The 17251-nt window shown below is 41.9% G+C and overlaps 2 protein-coding genes across 3 annotated transcripts in view; one reads left to right on the top strand and one right to left on the bottom strand.

The window, feature by feature from the left end:
* LOC141133875 (NACHT, LRR and PYD domains-containing protein 12-like) overlaps nucleotides 1–17251 on the bottom strand; it is a 981044-nt gene that overhangs the window by 541759 nt on the left and 422034 nt on the right. The gene's annotated exons all lie outside the window — the stretch shown is intronic.
* Nucleotides 1–17251, top strand: part of LOC141133876 (NACHT, LRR and PYD domains-containing protein 3-like) — a 169760-nt gene that overhangs the window by 141623 nt on the left and 10886 nt on the right. Inside the window, exons 7-9 of one of the 2 annotated variants that reach the window (XR_012243130.1) lie at nucleotides 967–1041; nucleotides 1148–1417; nucleotides 1522–1721. Coding sequence is in view for 1 of the 2 variants with exons in the window: in XM_073623468.1 (XP_073479569.1) it covers nucleotides 7306–7476 (171 nt within the window). In the remaining variant the exon portion in view is untranslated. Of the gene's footprint in view, nucleotides 1–966; nucleotides 1042–1147; nucleotides 1418–1521; nucleotides 1722–7305; nucleotides 7477–17251 lie in introns of those variants that run through there. The other variant, XM_073623468.1, reaches the window with a different exon arrangement.

Here is a 17251-nt window from a genome sequence, read left to right as displayed (position 1 = left end):
GCAACTCCAATATCTGTCAACCCAGCGTATATAAAGTAGTGTAACCCCCATATATATCCATTTTGGTTATTGTGTATAATCTGTTTTTATTGTGCATATAAAATCCCAGCCTGTAAAATACTGTCAGTCAGCGGCGCTTCCCAAAACTGTGATATATTTACAATACTTTTCACTTTGTGTACGGCCTTTTGTGCCCTTATTCACAATTTCAATCCGTGATCTGAAATTCGCCCGGCACACAAAGCCGCCTGAGCGGTCCAAGCTCATGGCGGTGTTGTGTGAGGTTACAGTGTTGTTTACACTGTCCTCCATCTTGCGACCCCAGCGGGCATGCGCAGTCCGCCGGGGAAGCCAGACGTGTCGACGGGTGGAGTGGGTGTGGCCACGCCTCATCGTGAATGCTCACGCATGAGCGGGGGGAATCTGGCGGCGCTCAGTCCACCCGGGAGGCCATCCTTAGCGTGTCCGCCCCTCCTCTGCCACAGACAATCAGCTGTTGGCTATTATACCAACAGCTGATTGGCGAGGAGGGCTTCTTATACCGAGTACCGCTCACACCGAGCGTCTGCTGCTGTGTGCAGATCGCTGTCGGTCTGAGCTGATGTCCAGTGATCTTACATACAAAGTAAGTAACACTTAAACAAACCATGTATGCTTTATTCAAACCTTGATGCCATATTACTGTCTATAGCTGTATTGTTTAGCCAGAAGACATCATTTTATGGCTGCAACTGGGACTTTTTCCCTTTGCTTCCTTTGTTTTTTCTCCCCTTCCCCCACTGATGTAAATACTATTTAACTATTATCATTTAACCAAGGACAATCCAGATATATTGGATTGCACAAACCTGTGAAATATATCTATACATTACACTTTAAACTATTAGTAACATTCAGTTGGATAAAGCACACATTTATCTAATGATACTTTCATATTTTCCTCCCCCCTGTGTCAATACTTTTTAGCTACCCAAGATTAATTCAGCTTATATCAGCCACCCGTCTCATACTCCCTTGAATCCTCTACAGTAGTTCTATCAGGTATGTTGTACCCCTACTACTATAAGATTTTTCTTACATCCTACTTTATATGAATTTTCAATCCATGACTGGCCATCACATACTTTTATATTCTCACATTCTACAGGACCCGCATTCGGCCTCAGTGGAATTTCAGGTGCATATTTTCTCTACACCCCACATTTGGGGGCCTTTCCTCTAATTTCTGAGGAATTAAACTATCTATATACATCCATACCTAAATATCTTCATCTGCTATCTATGACGTATCAACATCTTGGATATGTTAATCAACCCCTACCTATCACAATTGGGAATACGCTGGATGGGCAGACAGTGTCAGCGCCTTTGTTTTTAAACTGTTTTGGAATGCGAAGCTAGCCTACATAATGCCAATGTAAGTGTAATGAAATAAAAAATTCAGCATGTACTTATGTCCTTATGGTCTGATATGTACATATACTCATTATTTCTTTGTTAAACACATTACTTTCAATTTAGAAACTCTTGCTAAACTTACATCCACCCCTGAAGAAGGAGGCTAAACAACTCTGAAACGCGTCGGGTGCAAGTACATTGGTATCAATATCCCATATATGTACAAACGCATGAATCACATTCCTTTCACTGTATGTTATACTGCTATTGATGCTTTTATGATGTTTTTGAAATGAATAAATTATTGTTTATATATTATACAATTTTTCTTATGTTTTTCCATACGTGCCTTTAAAGTCCAGTATTAGGGGAATTTCCTTCTCGTTTACCTACTTGGTCTATGCCCAATTCTCCCTAGCAACTAAGGTGCTAATTTATACCGCTGGATGTGTGTTTACAGCATCCGGGAGGTGATTGGCTGCAGCGATGACTACACCCTAGATATAAGACGTTGGGAGTGCCAAGATGGCAGCGCCTCCGCTGACGTCCGTATGACGAAACGCATAAGGCGGGACTATCTTGGCACACACAACGTCACTTCCGTGTATCGTGGTTCCGGAAACCCAACCGGTGGAATGCAAGCGGCGGTTCTCAGTAGCGCTGCGTCCCTGGATCGCGTGGAGAGTTAGTGAGCCTGTAAGCTCCCTCTCCTCTTTTAGAACACCAATTTTAAGTATTTTTATTTGTCAGTGTGGATTCAGTCTTAGTGTTTGGACTGTTTTACACAAATAAATTAATTAATTATAAACAGAGTTACGCTATGTGGAATTTTTTAATTTTTTTATTTAACACATTAAAGTGGATGTCCGGCTGGGATCTGTATTACAACAAGGGACAGCGAGTCCCCCCTCCTCCCTGCGAGTGGTTTATCTGGATTGGGCCACGTGGAAGGATACCGGCACCTGTGGAATCGGAGCGATTAACAGTTGAGGATTAACATCACACGCTCATACCCCTGCAGGGGCAGAGCGCTCCGGTGAGTGCAATCACATCGGGGGGAGATTGCTAATAGCTACTGCACGGCTCTCCACTATCAAAGAAGAATCTCCTGGGAAATACGTTATATGATTTCCATGGGTATTTGTTGCACTGCACATTGTATTACTATTATGAACTTTTTACACTAAATAGTATATGGGACTATATTTTTTTCATACACAGTTGAAGTTTTTTATATAATTGATTATTTATAATTTTTAACATTTTTTGCACATTACTGCACTGTGGTTTGATAACCACGGGTTTTTTATATTTGGCACTTGTCACTTTGCATTTCTTAATCAGTGGATTTATATAAGGTATTGCCAACACATGCTCTATAATGTTGATAATATAAGGTTTGGGTTTGCTTACTGAATGGGATTATAATTGCTTGTATATACAGTTGACAATTCAACTAAGGATTTATCACCTTATAATATATATACATTTTTGGTTGTTTTACACTTTTTTTATTTTTATTTATGAAGGGATTGCATCACGCACTAGAGCACTTGTCACTTTAGAAATTAGAAATAATTTACACTTATACTTTCTGTTTTAACACAGCGCCATTCCCTATATTTTGATTTTAATAGGGCACACTTACACAGGGTCTCCAAAGATGTTAGATGCCCATCACATTTTGAGAGACCCTAACCTGGAACGTTTATAGTTACAATGAATATGTAAAAAAAAGAAAAAAAAACATAAAAAGAAAAAAAAGATGCAGGTCAGCGATCCGGTGAGCTGGGTGATGCAGGATCAGCAGCAGGATGGAGCCGGGTGAGACAAGCCGGGTGAAACACAGGTAATCAGGTAGAGCAAGGCAGCAGGCTGGAGCAAGGTCAAATGGACAGGCAGTAGTTGGCAACAGGATATTATGCAGGAGAGGCTTTAGCAGAGTCAGGACAGGCCGAGGTCAGGATTGGAGATAGCAGGTAAGTCAACAGAGCCAGGTCAGTACAGGTAATCAGATAGCAGGTACAGGTTTCAGAACACGGGTAAGCTGGAGATCAAACAGCACTGCACAAGTGCAGCTGCTGTTCTTTTAAAGGCCCATTGGCACCAAGCAGAAGTTAGCGTGTGCACACACACACTGCTGCCATGTGCGCATGCACACATCTCCATCTTGCTGTAGTAAGTCCCTAGCACTGCTGTTGTACTGTACTGTTACTGTGTTTTATTGTTAACCATTGTTTGCTTTGCAGGTACGCCATTCATTTGCAGCACAGGTTTATTTATTCTGACAGCAACCGTGTTTGCTCTCACGATATGTAAATCCATGACTCCAGCACTGTAGGAGGTGATTTCACCACCACACTTATAAAAAAAGCATATATGCCGAAGCATGGGGGCAGGGGTGGACATTAGGGGCATATATTTTTGTTTAATTTTCTTGGCAGTGATTTCTTCATCCACATCCATCGATGTGAATGGAGGTATCTGTTAGGTTCTTTTTTCCATTCAGCCCGTGGGCTGAGCAAAAAAAAAGAACAGTGCATGTATGCCCATCATTAGAAGTGGGTGGATGAAGAGCAGTATTTTAATGGTGGGCATACCACCGATTTTTTCATGGCTGCATGAAAAAAAAGAACATTACAATATATGCCCAACAAGGACCATACTGGTATGTTGCTGGACTTTGAGTGGTTATACTGAAATGATGCCTGCAGGTTTAGGCATCATCTTGGTATCTTTCATTTCAGCCAGCGGTCGGCTTTCATGTAAAAGCAATCCTAGTGGCTAATTAGTCGCTAGACTGCTTTTACAAGCAGTGAGAGGGAATGTCTCCCTCTGCTGTCTTCCATGGTTTTCTCAGGCTCTCCTGTCCCACCGTGGAACCCGAGGATTCAGCCGGTGGTTCCACCAGCTGACCATAGAGCTGATCGGAGACTAGAACGGCTCCAATCATCTCTATGGCCTAAAAAAACGGAAGCTACGAGCATTTCATGACTTCAGTTTTGCCGGATATAAACAGCGCCATTGGGAAATTGGCAAAGCATCTTATCACACCGATCTTGGTGTGGTCAGATGCTTTTAAGGGCTGGGGAGAGATCTAAAATCTAATAGACCCAAAAATTTTCAAAAAAAAAGTACCTGTCACTACATATTGCTATCATAGGGGATATTTACATTCCCTGTGATAACAATAAAAATGATTAAAAAATAAATGAAAGGGACAGTGTAAAAATAAAATAAAAAGCAAAATAAATGATTTAAATAAATAAATAAAACCACCCCTGCCCCCCCCCCCCCCCCTGCACACGCATAAAGGTGAATGCAAGTGTCAGTCTCATGACATATGTGAACAGCAATTGCACCATGCATGTGAGGTATCACCGCAAACGTCAGATCGAGGGCAGTAATTCTAGCAGTAGATGTCCTCTGTAAATTTAAAGTGATAACCTGTAAAGGCATTTAAAGGTTTTTTAACATGTATATAGTTTGTTGCCGCTGTGCGGGTGTGCGTAATTGTAAAGCATGTCGTGTTTGGTATCTATGTACTCGGAATAAGATCATATTTTATATTTCACGAAACATTTGGGCAATATAGTGTGTTTTTGTGCATTACAATTAAAAAAAAATGTTTGAAAAATCACTGTGCAAATACTTTGTGAAAAAAATATAACACCCACCATTTTAAACTGTAGGGCCTCTTTAAAAAATATATGATATATATGTCTGCAGACTTTGCCAGACCGGATGGCGTTCCTTATGGACCCCCTGTACATAGCTTAAGGAACGATACACAGCATTCCAACATAGTGTCATCATTTACACAGGACCCTGACCAATGTCCTATTCTGACCCCTACTGTGAGATCTCCATAGAAGCTGTAAAGTTATCATTTCCAGCTGCACATCCCCTGGCCTGAGGGACCACTAACACGTTCCTTTCCTGCGTTACATTTCAAATCTATAGGTTGAATTAGACCTCTACATACGCCATCCACTGACAATGTTAATTTCAGTCTTGCCTGAATACTCTGTGTGTTTGATTGCGGTGCCATTCACCAGATCTCAAATTTAAAATCTCCTATACAAATACCCCTGATGAAAGGACTTTGAACCTGAAACACGTTGGGTACCGGATTTGGTTACCAGAAAGTGTTCTTGGTTACTGGAGAGAAACTACTCTATATACGTACTTTTGTATTCTACTGCACTCCACTGTTTTTGCCAATTTAAAGTCCCAATTGGGGGTATTCTAACTTTCTCTATACAGGGATGTGGCAAACTCTCTAGTTTTTCTGGTATGGCAAAAACATTTATTATATGATGTTTGGGGGTTCAAAGTAATTTTTTAGCAAAAAAAAATGTTTTCATGTAAAAAAAAAGTGTCAGAAAAGACTTGGTGGTTCAAGTGGTTAGAAGAGTGGGTGATGTGTGGCATAAGCTTCTAATGTTGGGCATAAAATGCCAGGACAGTTCAACCCCCCAAATGACCCTCTTTTTGGAAAGTAGACACCCCAAGATATTTGCTGAGAGGCATGGTGAGTATTTTGCAGATCTCATTTGTTTTGGAAAATTAAGAAAGGAAAGGAATTTTTTTTTTCTTTTTTAAATTTTCAAAACTTTCTGACAAAAAGTGAGATCTGCAAAATACTCACCATACCTCTCAGCAAATAGCTTGGGGTGTCTACTTTCCAAAATGGGGTCATTTAGGGGGTTTGTACTGCCCTGTCATTTTAGCACCTCAAGAAATTAGATTAAAGTAAAATCTGTGTAAATTCCAGTAAATGTATCATAGTTTGTAGACATTATAACTTTTGCACAAACAAATAAATATACACTTATTACATTATTTTTTACACAAGACATGCGACTGAATACATTTTGGCCTAAATATATGACTAAAATTGAGTTTATTGGATTTTTCTTATAACAAAAAATAGAAATATTTTTTTTTCAAAATTTTCTGTCTTTTTTCATTTATATTGCAAAAAATAAAAATCCCAGAGGTGATAAAATGCCACCAAAATAAAGCTCTATTTGTAGGAAAAAAAGGACACACATTTAGTTTGTGTACAGCATTGCATGACCGCGCAATTACCAGATAAAGCAGCGCAGTGCCAAATTGTAAAAAGGTCTCTGGTCATTAAGGGGGGTAAATCCTTCCGGGGCTGAAGTGGTTAAGGTAAAAAACCTTCATCCTTTCCATCCTCTGTAATATTTCCTGTAACATCCTAGTATATGATCTATATCTATGGAGATGATATCTGATTGCTGGAGACACTAAAGAATGGGGGATGGAAGAATAAAGTGCTTTAATGTGAAGTGTCCCCCATGTGAATGTAGAATCCCATTGTAAATGTGGAATATCCACCAATATAGTACTTGTATCTCTAATATATCCCAGAAGTCTCAGCACTAAAGGCTGGAAATGTATATCAACCCCTCCCCCTACATTCTCTATAAGGGATCCTATTCCTGCCACAATCCGGGGATCTTCAATGGGAACTCCTGATTGGTGGACTTTAGGAAGGTGATGGAATATTGGGGTCACTGGGGTATCCACCATCAGAAATTCTGCTGTTTTATTTCATAAACCCCCCAGATCCTTTCCTTTATCTATCAATTTCAGAAGCCCCTGTATAAGACACTGTGTGAGGTCCTGCTTAATAACTGGGTACATAAGGGGGTGACTGAGCTGTCACAGCGCCCCCTCTTTATACTGTGTAGACATAAGTACTACAACAGCTTCACCTTTATCAGCTTCCCTAATAACAAGATCTTTCCTCTGTATAACATTCTGTATATCCTGATATTCCGCTCTAGTGATGTTATGTTACTTTTCACTAAATGGGAATAATTTCTCATATTCATCTTATAATATAATATCATGTGTCTGGATTTGTCTTTGCAGGTTGTGGAAATGTGGTGTGACTTCCTCTGGCTGGGATGATCTCCGATCCATTCTTATCAATAATCGATCCCTCACCACACTGGATTTATTAGATAATAATCTGGAAGACTCTGGAATAAAACTTCTATGTGAGGGACTCAGACATCCTGGCTGTACTCTGCAGACGCTGCGGTGAGAATTATCCTATAAATGATATAATATTCTGCAGAATTCTGGTATAAATATTCTATGTGAGGGATCCAGACATGTCACCTAGATGAAAGTTATACAAAGACAGACTTCTGATTGGCCGGTTACACTGGGAGTTCCCATCATAGTCCTTCAGGTCACTCGCTGTTATTGGCTTTCATCCCCTCCCCCCTCCACTGACTATCAGAGATCAGACTTTGGCTGGGGTCACACTGGAGTTCACAGCGGCTCACAGCAGGGGGTCCGTTGCTTCTCCATTCACCGCTTCAAGTCAGATTTCTACCTGAATTTTGGGCTGAATTTGGACCTGAAACAGACCAGAAGACGCACAGGACTCCGTATTCTCTTCATTCAGTGACCAATCATAGACAGATGGTCCTCAATTAGACTCTGGAAGGACAAAGCGAGTCTCTAGACCAGAAGTGACCCCTAGATACCAATAAAATCCCCCCATCCTTGTAGATATAAAATTGTCACCTCACTGAGCCTCAAAGAGAAGTCCTAGTCATTTCATCTACAAGCCCAGCAGGGGACGAGGCCGATACAGTGAGAAGACCCCGAACTGTCTGCCAGACATTGGTTTAGATCAGAGGAATGTATTTTATCTCTCATACAAAATAAAATATTAGTTGCAGAGAGATAGAAATAATTCCTCCTGATTGTAGACATGTTGGGGTACATGTACATATAACATTGTATGTGTAGTGAGGATAGAATCCAGGAGAAACCCCCAGAATGGTTCTATGGAGTCTGATCACACCAGACAAGCACTGATTGGTCTTGTTGGGATCAGACTGACATGCCGGTGTTAGAAATCCAATCCTCATCCATCAGAACCATTCATGGCCCATTTAGCTCTGGTTCCTTCAGAACACAGGACCAGTTTGTGGGCTGGGCAGGGAACACCCCCCAGGGTTGATTGGATGATGGCTAAACTCCACCCACATCCATAAATTGAGGATCCTGAGATATGGACAGGGGGATTCCCATGGTGCCGGTCTAACCGGTGAATAGCGGATGTTCCTGACATGTTCCTGTCACAGGATAATCCTCAGAAAAATTTTATTTCTGTTTTATTCTCACAGCCAGACTGTGTCTGTCCTTTTGTCTTTGTTGTATTTTCTGTCATTCTTTATCTTTGTACATATATTATACACTAAATAACAAACTAGTGTAGCTCTGCTCTATATTACACAGACAGACAACCTACCTGTAGACAGAGGTAAGTGTTACCACAACCCCAGTGTTACTATACGGCTGTGTAACTATGTAACAAACCGGGAGCGTGGCCTGGAGCGGCATGGGATAGGACGCAAGGCAGCGGAGCTCCGCCGACAGTCTATCCTTAAGAACAAATCCTGAGATTTTACCCGAATAACAAGACCCCAAACTGACCCTGACTGCATCACACTACTGCTGGGATCATGTCACCGCCGAAGAAGCCGGCCGCAACGACATCCAAGCTGGATCAATACCGCCGACAGGAGAAGGAGAAAGAATCCTCTGGGCAAGATGGCGGCGCCACGAAGGGAGAGGAGACCGCTGTGAATGCAGACACAGCAAAGGTACTGGAAGCCATAACCATCTGCCAGGAAGCAGTGGCTGCATGTCAGTCTACACTCACAGCACGAATTGAAGAAGTGAAGGTAGATATTTCCCTGGTGAGACAGGATTTTCAGAAATTGAGAGACAGAGTCACTGAGGCTGAGACCCGCCTGGGTATAGTGGAGGACTCCCTCCCCCCCTCCAACACTCCACAGAAGCTATACAGTTACAAGTCAACCAAATCCTGCAAAAGCAGGATGATTTTGAGAACAGAATCAGACGCTGCAACCTCAGATTCATAGGTCTCCCTGAGGGAGCAGAGGGGGGTGATTCTACCACGTTCCTTGAATCACTGCTTTGTGACACTTATGGCAGAGAGGCCTTCTCCCCCACCTTTGTTGTGGAGAGGGCGCACCGCATGTCGGGCAGACCACCACCAACTGGAGCGCCCCCGCGCACATTTATAGCCAAATTTCTCAATTTAAAAGACAGGGATGCCATACTCCGCCTCAGTAGAGAAAAAGGCAATATCCCTTTCGGTAACAAAATCCCAGATTTTTCGGCGGAAGTACAGTGTAAGCGCAAAACATTCATGGAAGCCAAACGAAGACTTCGCATCAAACATGTAAAATATGCAATGCTTTTCCCAGCTCGGTTACGCGTAGAGGGAGATGACCGCGTTTACTTTTTTGATGATCCAGAAGCAGTCATTTCATGGTTGGAGCAGAGGGAGGATCACAGATAAGTAACTATGTCCCTTACCCTGTGCCTCAAAGTTAATACGCTGTTCTGATGCATCAGCTATACACCCCTGAACACTTCTATACAAGAGGAAGGGGGCTATGTCTTGCATATAAACATTGTTTTCTGCTTTTGTTACTCTTGGAATGGAGGATGTTGTACTATGCCAGCGACCATGATTGGAACAGTGTGCATGCCTGCCTGATCACAGCAACCCTACTGTACACCTCTATGCACATCTATATAAAAAGGAAGGAGCAACCGCCTGCATAAAGACATTGCTCATTGATGCTGTTGCTCCAGTGGTACAAAGGGAAGTTACTTACCAGTACACAAGCCTAGAACAAGGTGTACAGTCACTACATTACAGAAAGGTGCCCTGCTCCTTTGAATATTTCCTACTGAGAGAGAGGCAGTGGGTTGCATTCAGACATAGCTTTCTGAGACTGCTGCCTCTGAGATGTGAGATGTTGCACTATACCAGTAACTATGCCTGGAACAACTTATTTGACTTCTCTAGTGTAATGCCTCCTACATGGTTGAGAGTGACACTTTTGCATAAGCATTGTAGTTTGGTATCATTATACGAGGTTTACGGGGGAGAGGGGAGGGGGGAAACAGCCCTCCAACTTTCATACTAATTTTGGGGTACATATACATTCATTATTTGTTCTCTGAAAATGTTTGCTCAACATTTCCCTCGGCGGAGGGAAGCATTATGCCTGTGAGCTCACAGTAGCAGTGAGCATAGTCCTACTCAATGCTACCTTATGCAGCGTAAAGCCGCCCCACTAATCACAGTTTCCAGCCTGGGAGGACATGCATGGATTATTGCTGTAATAGCTGCGTTTGCGGATACCAATATGGGGTTCGCTGTATGGCTATCAAACGCTCTTTTCTGTATTTGTTTAGTTAGTGCAGTTCTCCTCTCAGGCTGGACAATGTTTATGCCATGCTGGCAGTTTAGGGAAATAGCCCGCACCAGTTGGGGACAGTGCAGGGCGGGGAGGGGGGATCTATGGTTAATAAAGTTACAAGGCAAAGTCTTTTATTATGTACAAACCGGTCTTTTTGGGAACCATGGGGAAATAATGACAATATTGTTGACAGTTACATATTGGAGATTGCTTCTACCATCGACTAACTCTAAGGGTGATCCGAATCCTGGAGCTGATTCCTATAAGTACTTCACCCCATGGCCTCATTGAAACTAGTAATATGGAATGTGCGAGGGGTTAGGGACCCAATAAAAAGATCAGCTGTTTTTGCCCAACTTAAAAAGCAAAGAGCTGATGTGGTGGTACTGGTGGAGACACACGCAGAAGGTTCGGTACAGAAGACACTTAAGCGTCCATGGATGGGATGGGCGTACCACTCAGTGCATACCACTCACTCTAGAGGAGTATCGATACTAGTCACTAAAACCACACACTTTGAGCTCCAGGGTTCGGAGACAGACCCAGAAGGTAGATATGTTTTTCTGAAAGCTAAAATACATGGTGACCCCATACTATTACTGGCGTATTATGTACCACCCCCATTTCAGTTCTCCACCCTGACTAAGGGATTTGATTTTATGGCTATGTATCCTAATACACCAGCTATATGGCTCGGTGATTTTAATACTGTGCTAGACCCAACATTAGACAGACTAGCTGGATCACTCTCTACAACTGCACCCCAACACCCAACAAGATTTGCAAGGCTCCTTGTCGACTTTAATCTAGTCGACACATGGAGATATAAACACCCCACATTAAGGGCCTACTCATGCTTCTCCACCTCACACAACTCTATGTCCCGCATAGATCTTATTCTTATATCCAAAATACTACTCCCTAGATTGTTGGAAGTGGGATTTCACCCTAGATCACTCTCTGATCACTGCCCGTATTGGGCCACACTCTCCTTGCCACACACAAGACCTCCAAATTCATGGAGACTGAACCCCTTCTGGCTGACTCTGTTTCCAGAAGACGATGATCTCGCTATTGAATGGGACCAATTTTTTGCGATTAATGGCGAATCCGCATCACCGCAAATTGTTTGGGAAACATTAAAAAAACATGCACGCATGATACTTATCATGCGTATCAATAAGCTGAAACGCGCTTCTGCAATAACTACTGACATTGCAATTAAACACTTACAAGCGGCAGAGAAGGCCTTTTTAATTGATCCTACCACAGACAAAGCCAATAATCTCAAAATATGTTCCAGATCATTAGATCAGATACACTATGAAAAATCCAAACGCAAACTTTTCTTCCATAAACAAAAATCATTTGAATATGGAGAAAGGGCCAGGAAGCTACTTGCATATATAGTGCACTGTGAGGAGAGACCCCCGGTGGTGATCTCCCTTCGTTCACAAGATGGAGTTTTGGTGACAGAGCCTACAGAAGTAGCATCCTTATTTAAAGAATTTTTTGCTGCTCTATACACTACCACAGCTCCAGATGATGTCACCTTAATGGAATCTTTTTTAGCTGAAATATCAATCCCTAAACTAACAGAAGAGCAAATGAAAGAACTAGAAGCCCCTTTAACAGGAGATGAAATATCTAGGGCGATCGCTGCATTCCCCAGGTCTAAGGCCCCGGGCTCAGATGGCTTGCCTGTGGAATTCTATTCCACATACTCAGACCAATTGATCCCTAGACTACTCACATTATACAATTTCATTTTTGAAAATTCAGACCTCCCAGCCTCTATGAGAGAAGCTACTATAATACTAATTCCCAAATCAGGAAAAGATCCACATCTTCCGGAGTCTTATCGTCCCATTTCCCTGCCTCAGGTGGATATTAAGATTCTTGCCAAAATTCTTGCCATTCGCCTTAATACAGTTATCTTGTCGCTGGTTCATGGGGATCAGGCTGGGTTCAGGCCAGGGAGAAACACATCTTTCAACCTCCAGAGGCTGTTTATCAATCTCCAAACGAAACATGATAACGTTGGGTCCAAAATAGTCATTGCCTTGGACACAGCCAAGGCATTCGACTCAGTCGAATGGATGTTTTTGTGGACCTGCCTGGGTAGGTTTGGGCTAAGTCCCAGATTTATAAAATGGATCCAGCTCTTGTACCAGGATCCGGTGGCGAGAGTTTTGGCGAATGGATGGCCCTCTGAGCAATTCCCTCTATCCAGGGGTACGAGACAAGGATGCCCGCTGTCGCCATTGCTATATGCACTGGCGGCAGAACCCCTTGCAATAGCTATACGGGAACATCCAGGAATAGTGGGCCTACGGAGAGGGGAGATAGTGGAAAAAATAAGCACATATGCTGATGATACCCTGCTGTATCTTGATGACTCTGAAGATTCCCTACCACTAGCACTGGCCCGTTTCGGCGCATTCTCTGGACTCAGGATTAATTGGGACAAATCCCAAATACTTCCTCTAGATAGCTTTCCGCCACCTAAAGATAGGGCTCTACTTCCCCTACAGAGAGTAGATACCATAAAGTACCTGGGAATACAAACCACCCGAATCCCATCAGACTACATCCCACTTAATATTGTGCCACTGCAGGAAATGCTTAGACAAAAGACACAGGCATGGGCCCGCCTCCCACTGGGAGTGATGGGACGAATAAATTTAATAAAAATGGTCCTTTTACCAAAGGTTCTATATATACTTTGGCATTCACCGGTGTATTTGGTACTTAAGCATTTCAAAATACTTGAGACTCTCATCAAACCATTTGTCTGGGGCAACAACAGGCACAAACTCCCTTGGCATAAATTAAAACATCCAACGGATCTTGCCGGAATGGCATTACCTGATTTTAATACATACTATGTAGCGGCCCAACTTTCACAGATTTTCCATATAGATAAAGTAGACAGGGATAGATTTTTACACTCTCTTTGTCCAAAATGGACTAGGCAAACTCTAGACTCCCTGGTAGCAATAACGGGTGAAGGAAGAGACAAGGGCCAAAAGAAGGACCGAAAATCACTTTTATACCAATACAGGAGGGTGTGGGAGATGGCCTCTGATAGAATGAATGTTATGTCTCCCCATAGCTGCACTCATCTTTGGCATAACACGTCCCTACCAGAGTTTAACCTTCTACATGACAATAGAGTATGGAGTTCGAGGGGAATAGTTTATCTGGCTCAAATCACTCATAATGGAAAACTGAAGTCTTTCAATAGTTTAAAAACAGAATTTGCACTGCCAGAACAATTGTTTTACAGATATATACAATTGAGACATGCATTTCATGCGCAGTTTCCCCTAGATGATCTAAACTTGAATGATAACCCCCTACTGGCAGCCGTAAAATGTCCTGACCCAAAGAAATTGATTTCACAATTCTACAGCATGCTAACACTCCCCCAGGCAACTTCATCTGCATACGCACTCAAGACCAGGTGGGAGGGGGAGTTGGGCCCCCTAGAGGACTCTGAGTGGAGTGATGCACTCGATACATGCAAACTAGTGTCTCCTAAATTATCGGACCGCTTAACACAAATTTTCATAACACATAGAGCGTATCTCACACCTCTTATAGGGCGTACACACGGTCGGACTTTGTTCGGACATTCCGACAACAAAATCCTAGGATTTTTTCCGACGGATGTTGGCTCAAACTTGTCTTGCATACACACGGTCACACAAAGTTGTCGGAAAATCCGATCGTTCTGAACGCGGTGACGTAAAACACGTATGTTGGGACTATAAATGGGGCAGTGGCCAATAGCTTTCATCCCTTTATTTATTCTGAGCATGCGTGGCACTTTGTCCGTCGGATTTGTGTACACACGATCGGAATTTCCGACAACGGATTTTGTTGTCGGAAATTTTTATCTCCTGCTCTCCAACTTTGTGTGTCGGAAAATACGATGGAAAATGTCCGATGGAGCCCACACACGGTCAGAATTTCCGACAACACGCTCCAATCGGACATTTTCCATCGGAAAATCCGACCGTGTGTACAGGGCATTTAGAGTTTCTAAATACAAAAGTAACCAATCTACTGACTGCAAAATGTGTAGTCAGGCAGTGGGTACTTATTTTCACCTATTGTGGCAATGCCCTAAGATTCAAGCCTTCTGGATGCAGGTGGTGCAGTTCCTACACGATAAAATGGGCTCCCCCATCACACTGCAGCCAAAGCCATGCCTCCTGGGAATTTTTCCAGACCCAGATTTTGATAAATTCACAAAAATATTTTTGCATGAAACGCTTTTCTCTGCTTGCAAAATCATAGCCAGATCCTGGATGAGACCCACTCCGCCGGAATTTGTTGCAATGGCTAATAGAAATTAATACAGTTCTGCCATACAAGAAACTAATGTACTCTAATAGAGGGTGTCCATCCAAGTACGATAAGATCTGGGATAGGTGGCTAAAAACCCCTGAAACATGTGTATAATCAAAAATCCGAACATGATAGATTAAACTGACCCCCTCTCCCCGTTGACTCAACTAAATATGGTGGATCACAGATCTCTACTGTTTATTTCCATCCCCTAAAACTTGACCGCACATTGGATATAATGAGTGTCAATAAGGCCGATTTTTACCTTACCTTGAATTTTATATAGAGTTGAATGGCTGTATATGACACAAACAATATTGTACTAGGCCAATATTCATATAAGTAAAGAAAGCACGCCTATAATTGATAATCTTGTTTATTAACCTAGATGACTGTCAAGATGATCGATTGTATGTAATCCTCTCTTTTTGTTCAATAAAAAGATTTTGCCGCAAAAAAAAAAAACTATGTAACAAACCACCTAACCACCTGATCCTGATACTTCCAAATAATAATTACACAACAACAATTATAATACAAAGCAAATACTACATACAATATATGTCTGCTACTACCACAACCTCAGTGCTGGAACAATGTGCTGCAGAATAATGAATTGGTATCAATACACTTTATACAGAAAACTAAGAACTTTATACAGTAATTGTAGAAATGGAGTCGGTGAGGATTTCCTCTCAGTGGTGCCACATCCAAAAACTTGTTAGAAACAAAATAAATACCCCTAAGGGGGACTTTTATGGCATTTGTAAGCGGAGCTCTGGGAGAAATGTTACTTTGTAGATAAAACTCCCCCTATAATCCTCATGATGAATGTATTCTAGTAAAGGTACGCTGTAATCCAAGGTCCACTTTGTATTTTTGCAGCATTGTTTTCTTACTTTTGTAAGTCCCAGCAGGCCGCCGCCATCTTATGTGTGGGCATCTGAAGCCAGACTGTATCTCTTCCTGTATTTCATGGTTACCCAGCATGCACCTCCAGATCTCGCACATGCTTAGAGCAGCACGAGCTGTGTAATAGGTTGTAGATTGGGTTACCATAGCAACAGCAGTGTCAGAGGAAGTTTCCGCCCCTTAGCTATGGAAACCTCCCCTCCCCCTCCAGGAAGCAGGAAGTTTATCTACATTTACAAAGATTATAAATCTAGAAATACAAAAATCTCCTGCAAAAGGTAATTACTTTATAAAAGATGATAATTGTAAATGATGTCCCTTGTTTCTGTGCAGATATATATATATATATATATATTGTTATGGAATTATTTCTCTAAAACAAAAGTTAATAGTGAAGCTGCAGGAAGAGATTCACAGGACTCAATCACTGTGTGTAAAATGTCCGTTCCGTGCAAAAATGTATTATTACATGTTATTTTATACATAGATAAGAAAGGAGAGGTGTGAGATGTTATTATAAGCTAAGAAATAGAAATATATTATTAAAAGCTGGAGAATAGAACAATTGTAAAAGTAAATCCTGGAGGGGGGAGGGGGGAGTAGAGACAGAGAGAGCTTCTAGTAGAAGATGTGTCTGTGTGTGAGGTGAAGATCACAGAACACATTTCATCAGTCAGAACAAAATGGAGTCTCTTGTGCTTAAATCACCAATACAGAGAATGTCCATATCATATATATATATATATATATATATATATATATATATATATATATATATATATATATATATAAAACATCTGTACAGAAATCATTTATCATTTACAATTAGCATTGTTTAAAAAGTAATTACCTTTTGCAGAAGCCCACCAAATTGCCCCATCAAAACTGCCTCATCATATTACCGCTATTAAAACTGCCCCATCAAAATTGCCCCATCATACTGCCACCATCATATTACCCCCATCAAAATTGCCCCATCCTATTACCCCCATCAAAACTGCCCCATCCTATTGCCCTCATCAAACTGCCCCATAAAATTGCCCCAACAAAACTGTCCCATCCTATTGCCCTCATCAAACTGCCCGTCTAAACTGCCCCATAAAATTGCCCCATCAAAACTGCCCCATCCTATTGCCCTCATCAACCTGCCCCATAAATTTGCACCATCAAAACTGCCCCCATCAAAATTGCCCCCATCAAAACTGCCCCATCCTACTGCCCCCATTAAAACTGCCCCCATCAAAACTGCCCCATCAAAACTACCCCATCAAAATGGCCCCATCAAA

Source organism: Aquarana catesbeiana, linkage group LG03, assembly GCF_042186555.1.
Source record: "Aquarana catesbeiana isolate 2022-GZ linkage group LG03, ASM4218655v1, whole genome shotgun sequence".
Taxonomy (NCBI): domain Eukaryota; kingdom Metazoa; phylum Chordata; class Amphibia; order Anura; family Ranidae; genus Aquarana; species Aquarana catesbeiana.
This window is presented reverse-complemented; position numbering and strand designations above follow the sequence as displayed.